This window comes from Vespula vulgaris, chromosome 4, assembly GCF_905475345.1.
Source record: "Vespula vulgaris chromosome 4, iyVesVulg1.1, whole genome shotgun sequence".
Classification (NCBI taxonomy): domain Eukaryota; kingdom Metazoa; phylum Arthropoda; class Insecta; order Hymenoptera; family Vespidae; genus Vespula; species Vespula vulgaris.
The window spans coordinates 8,212,501-8,235,000 of record NC_066589.1 but is presented as its reverse complement, the minus strand read 5'-3'; the positions used below and the strand labels follow the sequence as shown (position 1 = coordinate 8,235,000).

Below are 22,500 nucleotides of genomic sequence, written 5' to 3'. Positions count from 1 at the left end.
ACGACGACGACGACGACGACGACTGCGACGACGACTGCGACGACGACTGCAACGACGAGTACGATTCCGACTGCGACTACGACTTCGACGGTGACGATTGCGACAACGACGACGACAAACGCGAGCAAGACGACGTTGCCCGCGGCCCACCAAGGCGAGCCGTCCCTCGTACCGCCTCACTATCCTGCGCCTCCACGGCCCCCGACTAGAAACGGTGAGTAGTTGTTAACTATCTAACGTTCTACACCTTTTCGTATCCACATATATATGTATATCTCCTGTTTCACCTTCCGATCGGCGGGCGTTTCACGATCCGACGGCCTTGCGTTCCACGGAGAGAGACACAACGCTTCTTCTCCTTTTCTCTGTAATTTTTCCTTTCCCTTTCCTCTTCTTTTTATTTCCTTTTCTTTTTCTTTTCCTTCTCTCTTTCTCCGTCTCTTTTCTTTTTCCTACTCTTCCCTGCATTCGTTCTCTTCCCTTCGCTCCTCTCCGTTTCCTTCGTTTTTAACTCCGAAATCTCTAAGCCGTACAACACATAAAACGTATATCGCCCAGGGAAATGTTTACGTCTGCTCCCTCTATACCTCCTCCGCTCTTATTATCGCTCGGAGTGTTCTCTCTACGGTTTTTATCGCTCGCGCATCTGATTCGTCCTCACGGTCGTTGCCGTTTATTATAGTTCGCCGTTCTATATCCGTGTGTGTGTGTATGTGTGTGTGTGTGTGTATATATATATATATATATATATATATATATATATATCTGAGAGAGAGGGAGAGAGAGAAAGAGAGAATCTTCACGATTATTCGATAAACGTCACGTCGTATTTCTCGTTACGACTGAACTCAAAAGAGTAGAAAATATTGTTCGTGTAGATTTGAAAATGGCGCTCTTCCAATATCTCTCTCTCTATATATATATATATTCACACACACACACATACACATATATCTTTATCTATCTATCTGTCTATCTATCTTCATTCACCAAACGCAGAGATTAATAATATAGAGACGCGTACGCGGATTACGTATCCCTGGAACGCGTAATTCATGTGTACGTTGTAACAACAACGTCAGGAGGATCGGGTTCCGGTAATCAAGATTCTACGAGCGCGCACTCTATCTGCTCCGTTTAGCATATTATTCTGCGACGTAAGAAAATCGCGTGACTCCTTCGTGAATCTCGGAAGCAAGGAACGTTCGTCTCTCTCTCTCTCTCTCTCTCTTTCTCTCTTTCTCTGTCTCCGGAAGCCTACGCACCTACTACGCGCCCACGTTAAATCCGCGCTCGACGACTATTCATGTAAACATATACATAGAAGTGTAACGTGAAACGTTTCCACTGCCGAGAGCAAACGCGGCAGAGGAATACGTACGTACATATATCTATACACATACATACATACGTACCTACATACGTACATATATATATATCCTCGATATATATCCTTCTTCTCTACCTTTCTCGCGTTCAACATTCTTTCGAGGTTGTTCATCGAAGGTGTGTGCGCGAACGCGAGCGAGCGAGCGAGCGCGCACCTACTCTCTCGCTTTTGAATGGCACAACGCGAAGAGCGGTTCTCTCTCTCTCTCCTCTCTCTCTCTCTCCTTCTAACGCACACTCCATTCTGTTGTTTTTCACTCGGCGCCGATTTCAAATGGCGAGGTCACACGACTTTGTGCCAACTCTTCTATCGGCGCGCGGTCAGGCGCCTGTGACCGGTTGTATGTTGTGTGTAGATTGAGTCACACCGCATTACGCTCTTTCGTAGAAGAAGAGAGGAAACAAGAGAGAAAGATAGAGAGAATAGAGAGAGAACAAGAGAGAGAGAGAGAGAGAGAGAGAGAGAGAGAGAGAGAGAGAGAGAGAGAGAGAGAATTTACTCGATGCCGGAGCGTGCCGACGCGACGGTGAATGAAATGCGCGTGAGCGCCAGCGCGCAAAACCCGCCCGCCCGATCCCTCCCTCCCACCCTCCCTCCATCCTCCACCCGTCCCTTCCGTAGAAAGTTTTGCGAGAAAGTCACCAACACACTACCTTTCCATTCGTGAAACGCGTACGCACGCGCTCTCCTCGTCTTTACTTCCCTCCTTCCCTTCCTCCTCTGGCCTCTTCACCCTCCCCTTCCTCCTCCTCCTCCACCACCACCACCACCACCACCACCTCCTCCTCCCCTTCTTCTCCTCTTGCCCTTCATTCACTCTCGCTTTCGGTCATGCGCCGCGTTCTCCTCTTACCCCACCTCGTCTACGTCCAACCACCCCCTCTCCCCCCACCCCGCCACCCCACTCCTCGATTCCGCTTTGCACTCCTCTTCATTAACAAAAATATATCCAATTTCTTTTACGTAAACTCCGACGTTGGCTCTGTTAAGTTAGTTAGTTAGTTTGTTAGCTTGTTAGCTTATTAGTTAGTTACCTGAATACTTCGCGATGACTTGTAAATGAATATTTCATTGTTATTATTATTATCTTTTTGTTTTTTCTTTTTTTTTATTATTTTTATCATCGCTCGGACGAAGAAAACTCGATTTCCTACGTTTCCCGTCTCTTTTTTTCCTCTTTTTTTTCCTTTTCCCGCCCTGTTCACGTGGCAGAACCACGTGATTCTTTTTCTCCCTCTCCCTCCTACCCTTTCACTCTAGCTCTCTCTCTCTCTCTCTTTTTCTTTGTTTCTTCTTTTTCTTTTATATTGTATGTATGTATGTATGTATGTGTGCGCGTGTAGATATAAATGCGTATCACATAATTTATCTATCTTCGAATAGATATCACACGACGAGTTTTATTCTCCTCTACCCTCTCCTTCTTTTGTGATTCACGACTGTTAATGCCATTTGTTTTACCTTGCCGTGTCGGACTTTCGTCGGACATGCAATGTATGTATGCAAGCATATACGTATATGTGTATGTATCTAAGGACGCAAGTGTGTGTTGGTGAAAGGCACGATCCCCGCCTTTTAGTACGGCGACCGAGCCAAGGTGGATATCGCGTTTTGCGAGCGTACTGTTCGTCGTAGCTGCAAATACGCTGAATAGACACACATACGTGTATATATGATGTATGTATGCATGCTCATACACACATATATATACACCTAATATATATATATTATGTATATATATATGTATGTATGTATATGTATACATGTGCGTATGTATACGCGTGATACCGCAACGTCGGCTTGGTATGAATGAGACCACGATTTCCGTGCATGACGATAGTATTATATACTACTTACATGTACTTATATGTGCGTTCGTACATATGTGTTTGCGTTTATTGGCAGTCGCAAAGAACACCTGAGATCATTCGAAGAACAAAAAGAAATATAACGTTCGACGTTGTCTATCGCAAAAGAGTAGTTTGTTTAATGACTTTGACTTCTTCAATGGCCCGATACTACGAGCGTGTAACGATTAGATAGAGATTAGCTTGTGATTATTTTCTCTGCTAAGCGTGAATCGTACGAGCTCTGCTTATTCACTACGTAGTACGTACCTCGTGTGTGTGTGTGTGTGTGTGTGTGTGTGTGTGTGTGTGTGTGTACGTACATGTATATACACATATGTAAGAATCTTTTTTGGCGATCCCTGATACGCTCCGATAAACATCAATGGATACGGATCTGGATTATTAATGAGAGTAATTAAATTTTCTTTGACCTTACTAGAGGATGTTCATTTATACAAATCACTCCCTTCTATTCATGATTCACGATTCGTGAATTATTTATTCAATAGGAATGTACGTAGATGCGTACGCACGTACACACACACATACACGTACACACTTTATGTTTGAAACATTTTTCAAGAAAGTAGAAATGATTTTTCTCCGTTCTATACGCGAAACGACTTTCTTAGATCGACCTTATTTGGATCTAATTTTATACTAGAACGGTGTCTCTATGTTACTTTTCGATAACGAGTTCGAGAACGATTGATCGATCGATATCGTTTTACCCAATATATATATATATATATATATATATATATATATATATATATATATATATATATATACACATTACATACACACATATACCGTATGTATAGAACTCGTGACACGTTCTGCTAGAAAAGAGGCCGCCATTGGTAGTTTTCGCAACAGAAAGAGATCGTCTAGCACCTCTATCCACAATCCACGATCGAACTGTATCAGATCGAAGAGTCGTACTCGAATTTCGGTACACAGCCGTGTTTCTCTTGAATAACGCAAGAATACCGCAGCACGCTATCTCCGTGTTTGCCAACCCCGTTATCTCTCGTTCCTTCATCGTTCTTTTCCCTTGCCTCTTCACCATCTCTCTCTCTTTCTCTCTCTCTCTCTCTCTCACTCACTCACTCAACTGCTCGTTGACTCTCTTCTCTTCTCTCTCTCTCTCTCTCTCTCTTTTGATTCTGTCTCTCTTTCTCACTGTCAGTGACTCCGGTTGTACCTTCTGTTGCTTTTGCACGAGCTGCCAGCGCAATCTACAATCATCCTTATGTGTTCTCGCGATACATCCGGTCGACTCTCTCTCTCTCTCTCTCTCTCTCTCTCTGTGTTTCTCTCGCTCGCTCTTCTAGTCGATAAGATTCGAGAGAAAGAGAGAGAGAGAGAGAACTATCTCTAAGAGGAAGCGTAAAACGTGAGTTTCTTCTCTCGGCACTAAAATCACTTTAAATTCGTCCAAGTTCGTAATGCGAACGAATAAAAAATAAATAAGTTGTAAATTATGTATATTTCTGGTTGTCGTTAAAGTAGACGTATCGATACGTCTTCGTTCTATCGATTTTTCTATCACTCCCCCCACTCCACCCCCAATCGTCGATATATGTCTCTCTCTCTCTCTCTCTCTCTCTCTTTCTCTCTGCTAGGCGATAAAATCATTTTTTTTTATTTTCAAATTCGTTTTTAAGTTCGTTATGTAGAATGAAAAATAAAATATAAATGACGAGTAATATATCTCTATTTGTCGTTAAAGTAAACGAATCGATTCGTTCGTCCGTTCGTCGACGAGTTTCTTTCGGCCGCGCTAAAATCAGTTTTTTTAAATTCGTCCAAGTTCTTAATATAGAATGGAAAAAAAATAAATAAACAGGAGAAGTTATGTATCTTTTGTAGCTGTCGCAAATTAAGACTCGAATTAAATCGATACGTCTTCGATTCCATCGATTTTTTTTTTCCTTCATAGAGAAATATCTCTCGCGACGTTTTAAGATCTGCTTTTAAATTTCGTCCATGCTCGTAATGAAATGAATAATAATAAATGAGTTATCGGTTCTATCACTTTATAGTTGTCGTCGTAGCAGTAGATTTATCGACACATCCTTGTGCTATTGATCTTTCTCTCTCTCTCTCTCTTTCTTTGTTTTTTTTTGCTTTTTTTTCATCGATACGCATTGAAATCATTTTTTCAATTTGTTCAAGTTCGTGATGTAAAATGGAAAATTACGACGAGTTTATATATTTCTGTTTGTACAAAATTTTACACGTATCGATACATCTTCGTTTTATCGATTTTTTTCTTCCATCGATGGACGAGCGAACGTCCCGACATCATCCCGTTAAAATCATTTTTCAAATTCGATCAGTTTTGTTACGTAGAATGGAAAATAACAAATAAATAACCGGTCGTTTATTTCTATTCGTCGAAAACTCTGAACCTATCGATAAATCCTCTCGTACTCTTGACTTTTGTCTTCGTCTGAATGAATCTCTCTGCTGGTTTTAAAATAACTTTTTAAATTCGTCCAAGTTCCCGATATAGATTGAAAAATAAAAATCGAAGGTAGCGTTAATAAATATATTTCTAATTATAGCAATCTGTAGATGTACCGATACATTTTTCTTTTTTATTTTTTCATTTTTTATTCTCGTTCATTCTCGCTGGACGAATTCGTAAAATATGCTACATAGATACACACACACACACACACACATAAAATTTATCGTTAAAGTCGTTCGTTGATTTTATTATATTAAAAGGACACGTTAAGGGATCGTTCATTTTTTTCGATCGGAATTTCAAGGAGGCGTCGTCCAATTGGACGTAGGGCTCGTAGGGGTTCGTAGGTCCTTTGACGACGTCGAAATTCGAGAGATCGTAAATAGCTCGTAATCCTGACGTATTCTCCTTTCTTTTTCTTTATCTTTTTCCTTTTCCTTTTATTTTTTTTCCTTTTTTTTCGCCTCACCCAGCGAAAGGTGGGAGGCGCAGGCCGTTTGGTGGTCGAACGTTGACCCTTCTCGTTCTCTCGTTCGTTCGTTCGTTCGTTCGTTCCTTCCTTCGTTCGTTGGTTCGTTTGTACGTTCGCCTGACTGAAGTTTTATTCAGAATACGCGTGCGCTCGCGAGCACAGTGCAAGACCGTCTCGATAAACGATGCGAAGGACGAGAAGAGAAAAAAAAAAGAAAAAGAAAGAAAGAATGAAAGAATCCAAGAATACGTTGTTGAACAATTTTTTTAATACTTTCTCACGTGACCGATTAGAAATTAGTTAGTAGTTTTTTTACTCTTTGTTTCTCTTCGCCAACATTTCTTTTCTTTTTTTTCTTTTTATGTACATATCCCATAATAATTTTTCTGTTATGTTCTGTGACAAATATTATCAAGACGAAGCTCGTTCCTCACGTCGAATCGATTTAATGTCGGTGACTTGAAATTAGGATGAAGATCAACCTATGTATATGTGTGTGTGTGTGTGTGTAGATATAATTGGACGTATATAAGGATAGAGAAAAGAGAGAGAGAGAGAGAGAGAGACCCGATTTCGTAAGATCCTGCTCGTTTTTTTATATTCAAAGGTGAATTACTTCAGAGTAGTAGTCCCCGATCAAACATACTTGGCAAAAAGGTGGCCCGGAGACGTATAAATGCGCTTCGGTGAACGTGCTGTTGCCTCTCGAAGGAGCAGCTCAAGAAAGAGAGAGAGAGAGAGAGAAAGAGAGAGAGAGAGAGAGAGAAGCGAGAGTGGGTGGTGGTTGGCCGAAGATTCCGGCCATATGGCGTCCACATTCCATTTCTCTCGTGTGCCAGCCGAACGTGTGTGTTTGCTTGTTTGCTTGCTTGACAGTCTCTCTCTCACACACACACACACACACACATTCTCTCTCTCTCTCTCTCTCTCTCTCTCTCTCTCTCTCTCTCGCTCTCTTTTACTCAACGAAACTCACGAATAGTGAGTTATCCTTTTTTTACATTACGACAGAAGGCGAATACTCCCATCCTTTTTTGTACCAATGTTGTTTAACGTAACTATTACTATTCTTTATCTTTTTCCTTTCTTTCTTTTCTCCTTTTTTTTTTTTTTTTTTTATAATAGTACGACGGACCCATTGAATAATTGAGCGCGAAGAGAAACGAGTAGAAAAATTGTCGAGGATATTTTTTACTTTTCTCGTTCTTTTCCTATATTTCTTTTCTTTTTTCTTCTTTGTTGCTTTCTTTCTTTCGAACTCGAATTACCGAGAGCATCTTTCTCCGTGACGGACGAAGATGACAAAAAAAGGAAGAAGAAAAAGAAAAAGAAGAAGAAAAAGGAAAAAAAGAGATGGAGGAAGAGGAGGAGTAGAAGAAGGAGGAGATGGGGAGAAGGAGAGGGAGGTGGAGGAGGAGGAGGGGAGGAGGAGGAGGAGGAGGAGGAGATTCGAGCGGTCGCGGCAACCCGTTTTCGCGCGACCTCGAGGATGGCCTGGATTTTTAAAAAGGCCAGCCTCAGCGACGCGGCCGCGTACGATTTTATGAATGAACAACCGGTGCCCGTATCGTACACACGCAACATCTTCGTCCTATTAGCAAACCGATCGTTGGCACTGTCCTACTCTACGTTTACGGTCTCGAGGGAGAAGAAGGAGGATGAGGAGAAGGTGGTGAGGTCGAGGGGGTGGGGGGGGGGGGGAGGTAGGTTAGCGAGTAGGGGAAGAAGGAAGCGAAGCAGAAGAAGAAGAAGAAGAAGAGGAGGAGGAGGTGGAGGTGGGAGAGAAGGGGGGAAAGAGTGAGAGAGAAAGAGAATTTGCAAATGAAATCGCAGGAGCGGCAGCCATTCCTCTCACCGTCGTCGGAGTAGCAGCAAGAGCAACGGCAGAGGGGCACCGTTGCAAAGAGAGAGAGAGGGGGGAGAGGGGAGAGCAGGCCTCGTGTGCGAGAATCGATGAATGAATAAGTACCAGCATCCGCTTCCAGGACGGTTTCTCGAGCGCTCTCTAAGAATTTATATATATATATATATATATATATATATATATATATATAATTCTCAAGCATTTTATCGATCGTAACTTTCGACGTGTTCCGCGAGGACGAAATCGAATTTTTCTCAAGTTAGGTAAAAAAAAGGAGAGGAGAGAGAGAGACCGGCAAAAGTTCGATCCCTTGTTCTATATATTTATATCTCTATATCTATCTCTATCGTTTGCTCGTTCGCTCGTTCGTTCGGTCGATCTCTCTCTTTCTCTCTCTCTCTCTCACTCTCTCTCGCTCTCTCTTTGGGGCCTCTCGATCGTTTTACCGGAGGGTCCGAGGGTAGAATTAGAGGAGATGCTCTCGTGATCACGCACGCACACCGCGTGGGTGTCGTCTGGAGGATATCCGGTGTTTCGTGTCTCCTTCGTTCGTACCTGTTCTTTACTGTTTCTCGCCGAGAGTCTCCCTCTTCCTCTCTCTCTCTCTCTCTCTCTCTCTCTCTCTCTCTCTCTCTCTCTCTCTCTCTCTCTCTCTCTCTCTCTCTCTCTCTCTCTCTCTCTTTCTCTCTGCACCCTCTTCACCTCTCATTTCACACACGCGTTAAAGAGGGTTCTTCGAAAAGCGAGTTTACGAGGGACGTGTCCATCGTAATACGTAAAGCAACGTGCTGGCTTCACAACGACGAACATTTTCTTCATCGTTTTCTCTATATCACCCATGTAGAAGAAAAATGGAGAAAGTGTAAGAGATAATAATTTTATTCCGCTCAATTTATCGACGTAGCACGAAGAGCGCGCTGGTTCTTCTATTTTTTCTTCGTCTTCCTTCATCCTCCTCTCTTCGTACACTCTCGTCTTTGACTTCGTCATCTCGTTCATCTTCATCTTAATCATCATCATCCTCTTCTTCTTCTTCTTCTTCTCCTCCTCCTTCCCCTACATTTTCTTCCTCTTCTTCTTCTTCTTCTTCTTTTCAAGAGGAAGATCGTTCCGCAGGCTATGCCTCGCATTTTTTGCTCGCATCTTTCTAACAGCAAATCCCCACCCCACGTGGTTATTCTCGCGACAGATGTTCGCGAGTTCGTTTCTCGTAACTGCGTCGTCTTCAACGCGACGTCGTCGTCGTCCAAGACGACGACGATGATAACGACGACGACTACGACGACGACGACGACAACGACGACGACGACGACGACGACGACGACGACGACGACGACGACGACGACGACGACGACGGCGTGCTTGTCGGAATGATTCTTTAGCCACGTCCTTTTCTGTATATTATGTCTTGAGAACTTCCGGAAAACGAGAGAAAATTCTTTTTTTAATTTTGTTCTTTCGTCTTCCGTTTCTTTTTTCTTTCTTTTTTTTCTAAATAAAATAATATTTTTTTTCCTCCTACGATCATCTTTATATATTTTGTTTTTTTTTCTATTTTTTTTCTTTATTCCTTCTCCTTCGTCCTTTCGCGTGGTATACGTACATATGATCTTCCGATCGTTAGGAAAACAGGAGAAAATTCTTTTTGTAATTCCCTATTCCTTTCTTGTCTTTTTCCAAATAAAATCATAAAGTAATATTTTTTCTTTCCCACGTTCGATCATCTTGATATATTTTTTCTTTCTTCTTTCTGTTGCTTTTCCTCTTTTCCTTTCTCCTTTCCTCTCTTCGTCTTTCCGTGTTTTAGAAGAAACGGGAGAAAATTCTTTTGATTGTTTTCTATCTTTTTTTTTTTTTTTAAATAGTCTAAAAATAATATTTTTTACTTTTTTCTACGATCGTCTTCGCGCACACACACACACACACACACACGAATATATTTCTTTTTTCCTTTTCTTTTTCTTTCCTTCCTTTTCTCCCCGTTTCTTTTTCTGATATAATAATTTATTTCTCCTCTTCTAACCAGTGTCAGCCGATTGGCTCGCACTCAAAACTCGTGAAAGAGAGAAGGGACGACGTTTTTGCGACGAGTCGTACACCGCAGGGCACTCCGTCGAGTGAGCGTCGGGGTTCTTGGCAAGTGGAATATTACCTGGAACGACCGTCGTCGTCGTCGTCATCGTCGACGACGTCGTCAACATCGTCAACATCGTCAACATCGTCAACATCGTCACCGTCGTATTAGCTTCATATTTAAATAACGCGCCTAGATTCGTCCATTTTTGTATCGATCATTTTCGAATTTTCTAACCGCGAAATTTGAATTTTGAAATTATGGTCCATTTAAAATCTCGACTTGGTCCTTACAAACGAATCCTTGACGAAGATCAATCATTTTTCTTTCGTTTCGAGCAAAAAAATTTTCTTATATATAAACATACTAACACGTTTTATGAACGTATATACGTTTATTAAAGATCGATGTTAAGATCGCTAACTTTGAAAGATTATTCAAAGATAAAAGGAACGTATTATGTGAGAATAATAATTGGAAATTGGTTGACGTAATCAAACGTATTACGTATTCAGATGGTGTTAATATGCAACGTGTTGATTTTGAAGGAATTGTATATACACGTATACGTAATACATCATGCATAGATATATTGTATTTATGTTATTATATACATACATATATATATATATATGTATATGCATATCCGACGGAAAGAGCATTGCAACGAGTTCCGGAAAATAATTAATCAGAGATCTGGTCGCGTTTAGAAGGGGGACTGTCGGAAATGGGCGGCTTTCTATATTCGTAGGAGAGCGCATGGTAACGATAATTCGAAAAATGAAGCCGTTTATGCGCTACTAAATACGCGCTCTCCATACTTCCTGCGCATTTAATCTGGTCGGAGCTTCCTGTGTGCAAGTAAGAATATATATATACATATATATATTATATATGTATATGCATACGTCGTTGCATATTCGGAGAGGAAACGTCACCGATTAGAATGCACGCTGCACATTTAGTATATATATACGTACGTGTATGTATATCGATCGTACTTACGTTCGTTCGTTCGTTCGTTCGTTCGTTCGTCGTCTAGTTTATATTATTCGCAAACGTTAGCTAAACGAAGAAAAAAAATTTTCTATCTAATCGAGAGAATGATCGATGGAAAGGGAAGGAAAAGAAAAAAAAAAAAGAAAGAAGAAAAAATATACTTGATAATTTCTTCTTTCGATATATTAATGAAATAATATAATAATCGTTCGAATTTCTAATATAATTTCTCGATAAAGGAGATTCTTCTCGGACCTTCGTCAACGTTCGCTTCGTTGCTCGCTCCAACAACCAACCCCTTCGCTTTTCTCTCTTGACACGCTAGCGTCTCCTCTTGTCAGTAACGTAACAATCGATCATGGTTCTCGAATAAAACCAACGTACAATCTTTTTTATTTCATTTTGTTTCGTATATTTCTTTTTATATTCATTTATTTTCTTTTTCTTTTTTTTTACGAACTTTCATCTGATCTTTCTTACCGCCTTTAATCATTATATTCAGTTGTCGTTAATTTTACCAAATCGAGAGAATCGATAACTCCTCGAGAGGTATCGTAGAGGTCGTTCGGATAAAAAATAATTTAATTGACTCGGATGACGTTTTCTATTTTTTAAAGAGCAACATTAAAAGAAAAAGAAAGGAAAGAACAGGAGGAGGGGAAAAAATTCAACGAAAGAAGACAATTTCATCGAGGTATGATAAAAGAAAAGATTAGGGGTCCGGAGTTGTTTAGTTACGTTACTGCGAGACTGCAGTGTGGGTACGGTAGTAGATGGAAGGAGAAATAGAGAGAGAGAGAAACAGAGAGACTAACGTGGCCAGTCGCGATAGAGAAGGAAAGAGAAAGAAAGAGAGAGAGAGAGAGAGAGAGAGAGAGTCGAATCCAGTCACGGCGGTGAGACAAAGACGAAATGAATGAACGTGCGTACGCAGAAGAGAGACGGGAGACGGCGGGTGGTAAGGCTGGGTAAGGTAAAGAAAGAGACGGTCGCACCAATGAATGAACGGTGCACGACGAGGATAGAATTAATGAGAGGGATAAATATAGAATCGAGTAGCGCGGCAGAACAAGACGGTCTCTCATTTTCTCTTTCTTTCTCTTTTCCCCTCCCATCTATCTCTCTCTCTCTCTCCCCCCTACTGCGCCCTCTCTCGTGACTCGTTCGTTCGTTCGTTGATTCGTTCGACTCGTCCGTTCGTTCTTTCGTTAGATTCGTCTATGCCAGCACGAAGAAGAAGCTTAGCTTACAGTCGCGTTCGAATAGAAAAGAGAAGACGAAACGGGATTATAATGTAGGATTATTGTTCTCCAGAAGAAACAAGAGGGATTGGACGAGTCGAGTCGAAGTTTGATGTACTTGCTTTGACTAAAACCCGACTACCAAACCTTCGCGATTCCTCGTGTCCCTTTTCTCTCTTTCTTTTTCTCCCTCTCGCATTCTAAAATCTTATCTTTAAAATGTCGTTCAATACCATCGAATGAATGGATCTAGATAATAAATATGCCAAGAGAAAAAATATAATCGCGTTAGTCGATACTTGACGACGACGACGACGACGACGACGACGACGATCGACGTCGATGACAGGAAACATCTGCCACTCCGCGAGTCTCTCTTTCTCTCTCTTTCAGCGTATACACAAATACAGGCACATACACGTATACACACAAGTAAACACGCATACACACGTATACGACGTCAAAGCCATTCTTCGAGGTTACGATCGGAGCGAGTCCGAGTAGGATGACTCGGCGTACGCGTTACGCGAATGGACGGCGCGCGGACGGCTGGTCGACCTTCCAGGGGATCCTTACCGCGTGACACGGTCCTGAAAACGTCGGTCTCTCGAAGAGAGAAAGAGAAAGAAAGGAAGAGAGAGAGAGAGAGAAAGAGAGAATGCCGTTGGGCACACCATCGGCCGGCCGATGGATGTAACGCGCCCACCGTAAAACGCCATGAACGACGTCAAAAGGACTCGATCGATGCGCCATGGAACACGATACGTTTGTTCCTATCTCGCTTCGTCTCATTCCTCCTTCTCTATGCGTTGAACGAGACAACGCCTCGAGCTCTTCTCTCTCTCTCTCTCTTCCCCTCCATTTATTTCTATCTTTTTCTATCTTTGTATATGTATGTATATATGTGGATATATATGTGTGAATATATATATATATACATATTATATATACACACGTACATATATAAAATACATATAGATATTTGCTGTCTCTTTAGCGATCGAATCGATCGTCGAGAAACAAGCGCGTCGCCGTCGACGTCGTTACGCTCGTCGACGAGGACGACAGGCGGAGAGGTAATGTTTTCATTCAATGCAAAGCTTCAATGATAGCTTCCGCTCATTCATGAAAAGCTTCGTGTTGCGTTTCGGTAGTTCGCCACAATATCGCCAGATGGCAACGTCGTACCGTCACGAACGACCGGGCCGCTGCCCACTCTCTTTTCCCTCTCTCTCTCTCTCTCTCTCTCTCTCTCTCTCTCACTCGCTCGTGCGCTCGCTCGCTCGTTTACGCTCCTCTCTCTCCCCTCGTCCGTCGGTCGCCATTCATGGCTTCCTTCCCACCTTCTTCTCTTCCTGCTTCCCCTCTCTCCCTCTCGTCCGCCTCGTCCTACTTTCCTCCGTCTCTTTCTCTCGCTCGGTTCTTCCGTCTCCGTCGTTCGGGCACTTCCGTCCAATCGGCACTCTCGTCTCCCTACTCTACGTACGGCGCGCCCCCTTCTCTCGTCGCTTCTAACCGCTTACCGGGAGTCCATTGTCAGTCGTTCGCCAGCACAGCGCTCGTGCGCGTCTCTCTCTCTTTTTCTCGCGTCGTGTATCGTAGCAGTAGTAGTAGTAGTATATATATACGTATATATACATAGTCCTGCCATAGTAGTAAAATACGTACATATATATATATATATATTCATACGTATAATTCGAGGGTGAACGTCATCGTTTTCGTTATTCTTCGTTATCTCTTTCTATCTCTATCTCTTTCTCGCTCTTTCTCCTTCTCTTTCTCTCTTTCCGAATAATTCTTTCGTTATATTCTCCGTCGCGCTTTTCGCGTTCTCGAGACGCGCCGCCAAGCATCGCCGTCGCCGCTGCCGCCGTCTTCGTCGTCTTGATCGTCTTCTTAGTCGTCTCATCGTCTCATCGTTGGATTCTCGTGTTATTTCTATTTATCTCTTTCTCTTCCTCCCGTTCTCATCTCTCCCTTTCTCGATGCTGCTCGCTTCAAAAAGGAAGGATAAAGGAAGAGGAAAGAAGAAAAGAATAAGCGGATGAGAGGGCAGAGTAGATATTCGAGGAAAGCAGAAAAAGAGGTGGAAGAAGAAAAAGGGAGGAAGGAAAACGAACAAACGAACGAACGAACAAACGAACGAACAAACGAACGAACGAACGAACAAACGAACGAACGAACGAACGAACGAAGCAAGAAAGTTCGCGAGCTAGCTAGCTAGCTAGCTAGCTAAGCCTGCCTCTCTCGAACAGTGTGTAGTAGTCGGTCTACTCTAGCTAGCGTCGGACGTTACCTTATGGAAGTAGAGCCGTCGTGGCGTGTAGTAGCGGCGTAAGAGCGGAGGCAGTAGCGCAACAAGAGTGGCTGCTCGTCGATACGCTCCGAGCGACGGCTCGCTCGTAAACAACGCGGGAGAACTACTATCTCTCTTTCTCTCTCTCTCTCTCTCTCTCTCTCTCTCTCTTTTACTCACATTCACATTCGCGTTCACGCGTTCGTTCGGTCTTGACTCGAGAAGGAGAAAAGAAAAAGGTTAAAAGGGAACGACAACGGCAGGCGTACAACTCTCCTTAAAGTTCTTCTCTCCCTTCGGACGAGTGCCATCGAGTTAGAGAATTGGATGACGATTTTAGATTCGTTTCCTACGGAGAACTCGACGACGAACACGAAGACGAACACGAAGACGAAGACGGGAACGATCGCCGGTCGAAAGTTGGTATCTCTGTGCGCGCGTGCGTGCTGTATCGCTGCCGACACGCCCCCGACACGCTCGGACCCTGCCCCTCGCCCCTGCTCCGGCTCTCCTGCTGTTACGACGAGACACCGAGCTCCACGCTCTTTTCTGCTTTTCCATTAGTCCCATGAATCTTCAGTAAGTTTTTCTTTTTTTCCCTTTCTATCTTTTTCTTCTTTTTTTTCTTTCTTTCTTTCTTTCTTTCTTTCTTTCTTTCTCAAATAGTTCTTGCAGATATAATAAATCTTATTATCTCTTCTTTGTGTGTGCGCGCGTGTGTGTGTGTGTATGTGTGGAGAGCTTTGTGAAAAATTTATGCGACGAAATAAGAAAAGGGAAAGGAAAAGAAAAAATGTTTTTCTTTGTATATCCTGTAAATAATCTATCTATATACTTACTACACTGTTTATATTTAACATTTTTCTATCGCTATCGTATATTTTCATTCCATTGTCCATCATGTATTTACCTCAACGCGACTAAAGTCATTTATCGTTTGTATCGTGTATCTATCTCTAGCCGTGTATATATATATGTGTGTGTGTGTGAACACACATACACACAGCATACGCAAAGAGAGAGATAGAGAGACACAGATCTCCTTCTCTCTCTGACGTACCATTTACGCTCGCGTAGGATAGTATCGAAAGTAAAAGGTTCGCCCGGTATAACGTACGTTTCATTTTCAAGGTTCTCGCGTCCAACGATCCCTCTCTGTATTTCTACGTTCATATATATTTGTGTGTATGTGTACGCGTGTGTGTGTGTGTTCGTTCTTACATAGATCTACGTACTTACATACTTCTCTCGATGAACGTTTTCACGAGAGAAAAGTATCGATTATATCGATCCCATCTCGGCTAACCAGTTATACTTCCTGTCGTGCTTGCTTTTTTCATCATCGTCATCGCGATTATCGTCATGCAAGTATAAGAAGTCTAGATCATCAGAAATCTATCAGTTAAGTTCATCAAGTTTGATCGTTTAAAGGATTGCCATTTCGATTAAATACTCCTACAGCAATAACTAGTAATTTTTATTGTAATCATCGTCATCGTCGTTGTCGTCATCATCATTTTCGTTTTGTCTTCTCGTTTTCTTATAGTGTCTCTCTTTCGGTTTCGGCTTTATCAGCGATCCGAGACTGAATCTATCGAGGAAGAGCATATCGCGAGACGAGACATCCGGTCTTATCGTACTCCGCTTCCTGCTTCGCGACATGAAATTATTTTTCTTTCGTTCCAATTAACTTCTCCATGTCCTTCCATCTGTATGTATTTATCTATCTATTCGTCCGTCCGTTCATTTATCTATCTATCTGTCTATCTATATATCTATCTATCTTTCTTTCTTTCTTTCTTTCTTTCTTTCTTCCTTTCTTTCTTTTTCCGTTATACGTCCACTAGTTTTTATTGTCTCTTTCCGTCGCATACCGGAAATGCTTCTGGGCGCTCGTATATTATTCTCTCGTTTTTCAATAGAAAAAAAGATATATATATATGCATTTAACTGTACAACATACATACGTGTGTGTGTATGTCTGTCTGCGTGTATATATCTATATATTGCGATGATTATGAAAGTGTCGTATAAATTGATAAGTACGAAAAAGTTTTATACAATATTTATCTAACATTTATATGTTGTTCTCTAATTATCTCTAAATAAAACATCACATATCTAAATCGCGTCGATTTCATAATCGTGTAAACGCTCATATATATATATATATATATATACACATACATTCTATCGAAATAATATTAGTGTCTGTATATAATTGTTATGAATGATATACATACATATATATATATATCAATAAATCATTATGATCCATAGTAGAGTCAATTTTATAACGACTTAGTTAGAGTACACCATGTCCATTAATTTGCAAATTTGTTCATATACATACATGATGTACGTGATTGTTCATTAGAGACAAACGTAGGCGTGGAATTCGAAATACGAAGAAACGTGCTTCCGATGCCGCAATCAGTCGTGCGTCCGCGTAGCATCCGGATCACGTAAGAATACCGTCTGAGATATCGTCGATCGCAATGCGGATATTAAGCAAGCGACAGAACGTACGTAGCTCGCGAATCGGCACTTTTACCGAACAATGATGTGACGACGAAGACGACGAAGACGACGATAATGACGAAGAAGACAAGACCTTCTCGTCGGTGTTTGTTTCTTCTGTTAATTTTCATTTTAAATGATTCACGATCGATTCACTACTAAAATCCGTAGCTTATCTCATTCGTACCTGGAAAGTTGTCTTCCATTTTCCCTCCTCATCACCTTTTTACTCTCTCTCTCTTTCTCTCTACTGTACCTTCTCATTTACTCCTTCCCGTTTTTATTCTACGTTCTATCGTGTTTAATGTAAAGCAACAGAAAGAGAGAGATAGAAAGAGTGTATGTGTATGCTTGAGAAAGACAGAGAGAAAGAGAGTGTGCGTGCTTGAGAAAGACAGAAAGAGAGAAAGAGAGAGAGAAAGTACAGTGATGATAGAGAGCAGAATGTAAGCCGGAAATCGTCGACGTTATCTCAACTTTACGGACGACTATAGGACTTTTGACTGACCTATGGCAGTCCGTCGACGATAGCTCGCGTATTCTACCCTAAGTGTAAGAGGATGAGACAGGGCACCCTCTTCAATGGACTGCCTGTTTACTCGAGAATGTGTGCGCGTTTGTACGTGGCAGCAATATGTGGCACGTGTGTGCGTTCGCGTGTATCTTTCTGTGTACGTGTGTGCTTCTCTCATTCTCTCTCTCTCTCTCTCTTCCTTTATTTTTCTTTTTCTCTCTAAAGCGAGAGAGAAAACGTTCGAGATCAATCCTCTCTCTTTCTCTCTGTTTCTTCTTTCCTCTTCGTGCAAACATACAATTATTTTTTAGATTAGGATATATTACGTTGAAATTTGTAAACGGGGGTAAAGCGGAAGTTTATATACGTAGGAGGATTGATCGTGTCTCTTCGGACGATTCCGTAAATTGTGATTTATAAGAGATTGCTTAGTGTGTGCTTGTGTGTGCGTGTGGTTATACGAGGTGATACGATCCTGATGGATTAACCGAGGAGACATACACCATATTCGCTCTTTATATATATATATATATATATATATATATATATATATATATATTTCTCTCTCTCTCTCTTTCTCTCTGTCCGTCTGTCTTTCTCTTTTTGTCTCTCTTCCCGTTGAGAAGCGTCGCGAGAGTATATTACATATGAAACGTTGAAACGTTTCTTAGAAATCTGTGGGCGCCTCGAGTGGGCCGTGGAACGTCGGGTCGATTATAAAAGAAATTTAATAGGGACGTTCTTCGCGGTTTCTCCGTAAGAATTTCGCTGTATATATCACCGTTCGTACCTACTCAAATCCTTTGAGAATTTTTATCGAACGTACAACTCTCGTGGCACGAATTTTGTGAATAAACGAAGATGAAAAATCGTGGCCAGTTTAAGGAACATATTCATTAATGTATACACAAACTTTACACACACGTACACGTACACGTACACACGAATGTATACGCAACGCGTGAAAATTATCGGTAGATAGATAGATAGAGAGAGAGAGAGAGAGAGAGAGAGGGAGAGAGAAATCGTGAAACTTGGAGCACGAAGGTGGCTTCGATCGAACGAATGCGTGGACCCGTACGTGGATCGTTTTGGTCGAAAGAAAACGGTCGATTCTTTCTGTGGGCTGTGGGCGCAACTGAGTGGGCCGAAGATCACTGAATCAACGGTCGCATCGCGCGAACTACGAGCACCCACTCGTACCACTACTACGCCCACTTGAGTCTCTCTCTCTCTCTCTCTCCTTTTCTTTCTCTTCCTCTCTCTTTCTCTTTCTCGTTCTCATAACGTAGGTAGATCGGTGCACACCGTGGCGAATCTCTCTTTTACCCTAGTAAAATGGCATCTCGCTTGTCGGCGCGTTAAAGTCTCCAAAGTCTCTCTCCTCAGCAACCCCTTCGAAATAAGGTTTTGATCGTCGAAGGATGATACTGATGTGGTATGTTTGCTTGTTTGATTTTAGGTGGGGATGAAGCGCGTGTCGCGAGGGCGAGGGGAAGCGGACGCGGAGTATTACCGAGTACCATCCTTGCTAATGGAACGCCCCCGTCGAGAGTGCCACCACCTCGCGCGGGCTGGGCTGTGCGTATCACGACAACAACACTCCAACAGCAGCAACAGCAACAGCATCAGCAGCAACAGCAACAGCAGCAGCAGCAGCAGCAGTGTACTACGCCGATTCTTCCAGGTAGTAGAAGGACAGCAACACCGACGAACGGTGTTCAACGATGGGCTAGCGGGCAGGCGACGTTGTCTTCGTCGAGTGCATCACTGGCGAGCGGGGGAGGAGAAGAATCAGTCCTACCGAGTGTACTCCGAGGAGGAAACGGAGTTCGTCAGCAACATCAACAGCTACAGTTACAGTTACAATTACAACAGCAGCAGCAGCAGCAGCAACGACAAAACTACCAGCACCAGCTGGAGGATCGTAGGGAGAACGAGGAGGAGTTGGAGGCGACGAAGAAGGAGGAGTGCCGTCCTCGTCATCAGAGACATCAGCAAGGGGACTGTTTTGAACTGAGAGGTCGGCAGATGTCGCAGAAGAATGCGATACCGGGGCTCTCGCGGGCTGCCGTCGTCAATGGCGTCGTCGACGGCGAGCATGTACGCGTCCACGACCACAATCGACCGTTCCCACCTCCAAGAACGTCCCCGTCGAATACAGGGACGACGAATACAGGAACGACAACAACAGCAACAACGACAGCAGCAGCAGCAGCAACGACGACGACGACGACGGCGTCTCCGACGTCGACGACGACGACGGCCCTGAGGATACCAATGACGGCACCGTTGGCACCCCTTTCCTCCTTGAGTTCCTCCTTCAGGAGTAGACCGACGAGCAACGTGCGGACTCCGCCAGCTCAGAGCTTCGAATCGTCACCGCCTCCCGCCACCTTGCAAACTGCTGTTTCCCCGAGGAATCTCCTAACGCCTACCTCGATGGACGTCCCCACTCCACCAAGGAGTCCGCTTGGCGAAGTTAGCTTGGCTACACCGAGGCCGGATGGTGAGAGGATCATCAACGAATACGTTGAGACACCGTTCAAGCAACAATCCAATGTCGTTGAACGTCGTCTCGACGGTATCGTCCTAGTCGACACCATCGACGGCAAACGTTCGGGCAACGATTGTCCGAAAAAAGAGAGGGCAAGGTCGCGAGGTAAGCATGCCACGGACAGTGGCATACCGAGCCTTCATCGAGCCGTCGTCAATAATACCAGCGGCTCTAGGCGTCGTGGTTTGGTAGACGCGAGCAATAATCATCCATCGGGTATTATCCTGTCGGGTACGGCTTCGACGATTAACACGGCTCCTGCTACGGTTAGGATATTGAGGGAAGGAGGCGACAGGAGGGCCGTGACGAAACAACCGGTCTCCTTCACTAAGGAACCAGCGAACGCTCTTGGCTCGAGGACCTACGAACCCGGTCTCTCGATCATCTGCGAATATTGCGGGAGGTGTCGTTGCGAGTCTTGTCGGGAACCACCCCCGTTACCTAGCAGATGGCTCTGCAACGATTCCTGCTTTTGCTCGGCCGAGACTGTCCTCGATTATGCCTCATGTCTGTGCTGCGTGAAAGGACTGTTTTATCATTGCGTCGATGGCAATGGCGGAGGCGGTGGACCCGGTAGCGGTGCCACCGGACCATCCTCGATGGACGTCGACAATGGCGAGAGTTGTGCCGATCAGCCATGTTCTTGCAGCGGCAACAGGACCCTATCGAGATGGGCCTGTCTCAGTGCTTTGACCCTAGCGATGCCTTGTTTACTTTGCTATTGGCCACTTAAGGGTTGCGTAGCCGTTTGCGAGACATGTTACGCGCGGCACGCCTCGCAAGGCTGCCGATGTGAGCCCGGTGTATTAACAGGGAGCAACACCTCGAGCAGGCATCATGCGATAGCCAACGACATCGGCTATTCCAGGGATCCGGAGAAAAGGCTACTCGATCCAGTAACCCCGGAACTCTGAACCGACCGATCGCCCTCCGATTTTTTAATCCTGTAAATCTATACTGGACTCGCACCTTCGGGGTGGTGAGGAGGGTGGTGCGATATATGCGCATTGCATTAAGTACAAGAGTTGCATTTAAGTCCGGAATTCGAACGTTTTTACACCGACGAACTAAATTACTATTACTATTACTATTATTATTATTATTATTATTATATTATTATTATATTATTATTATTATATTATTATTATTATTATTATTATTAATTATTATTACAACTATTATCGTAACGTCTGATCACGCCGCGAGTGTTTTATTTATTATTCTTTCACGTGCGAGAACGTATACATACATACATAGAAACGGTGTACGATGAGAGGGACGTGTTTGCTTATAATCGCGTATCTGTGTGCATGCGTGTCTTGACATTTACGTATGTGTGAGTATGCCTGCGTGGGAGAGAAAGAGAAAGAGAGAGAAAAAGAGAGAGAGAGAGAGAGAGAGGTAGGCGAGAGGGATTAGAATACGAGCGACATACCACTTACGACTTAGGGAGAGAGCTAACTTGTATACACTACGAAAATGTAAAACGTTTAGGGGACGAACTCTTGCGCATAGATGTGTGCGTATCGGCTCGAAAAAAATTTCATATATTAAATATATGTATATTGTATATTATGTTTGTATAAAGGATCATCTTTTCTACGATTAATTTATTCGCGGATATATTGCCAAATATATATAGTCGAAGGCGTAGCACGTAAATATATATATATATATGATATATATATATATGGTGGAAGTGTCGAGCTCTCTCTCTCTCTCTCTCTCTCTCTCTCCCTCTCTCTTTCTATTTCTTTAGACAAATATGAAAGTCCTTTAAAACTTCTTTTTTCCACTTTTTGTTCATCATATCGATAAAAAAAATATCGAAAGAAAAGAATAGAAAAAAAAAATGGTGAAAGACGTTAAGGGATGATCGCAATTTTTCTTTTCTTTTTTTTTTCTTTCTTTTTTTTCCTTCGTCATCTTCTTGGTATTATAGTTACGTTGAATATACGGGCAACTCGTGTCTCGGTTTCTATAGAGTTTGCCCCCATCAGCAAAAGAGCATCGAAGAAGCAACCCAGCCAGAGAGCTTAGTATATAGGACGTATATACATACATACAGACATACATATATATATATATGTACCTAGGACGAGATCGAGACAAGTGCACGCGTCTTGGATCGCGAAAGAAGCGTGTCTCTCTCTCTTTCTATCTCTCTTTCTATCTTTCTCTCTATTGAGAGAAGAGAGGAGACCGGGTGCGTATGTGTGCGTGGGTGTGTGAATGGAACGT

At 42.9% G+C, this 22,500-nt stretch overlaps 1 protein-coding gene across 1 annotated transcript in view; it reads left to right on the top strand.

The window, feature by feature from the left end:
- LOC127063219 (mucin-5AC-like) overlaps nt 1-22,500 on the top strand; it is a 30,323-nt gene that overhangs the window by 6,402 nt on the left and 1,421 nt on the right. The window contains exons 2-3 of the mRNA XM_050992648.1: nt 1-214; nt 19,165-22,500. The exon at nt 1-214 is cut by the window's left edge and continues 405 nt beyond it; the exon at nt 19,165-22,500 is cut by the window's right edge and continues 1,421 nt beyond it. Coding sequence (XP_050848605.1) covers nt 1-214; nt 19,165-21,173 — 2,223 coding nt within the window. The 3' untranslated portion in view covers nt 21,174-22,500. The remainder of the gene's footprint in view (nt 215-19,164) is intronic.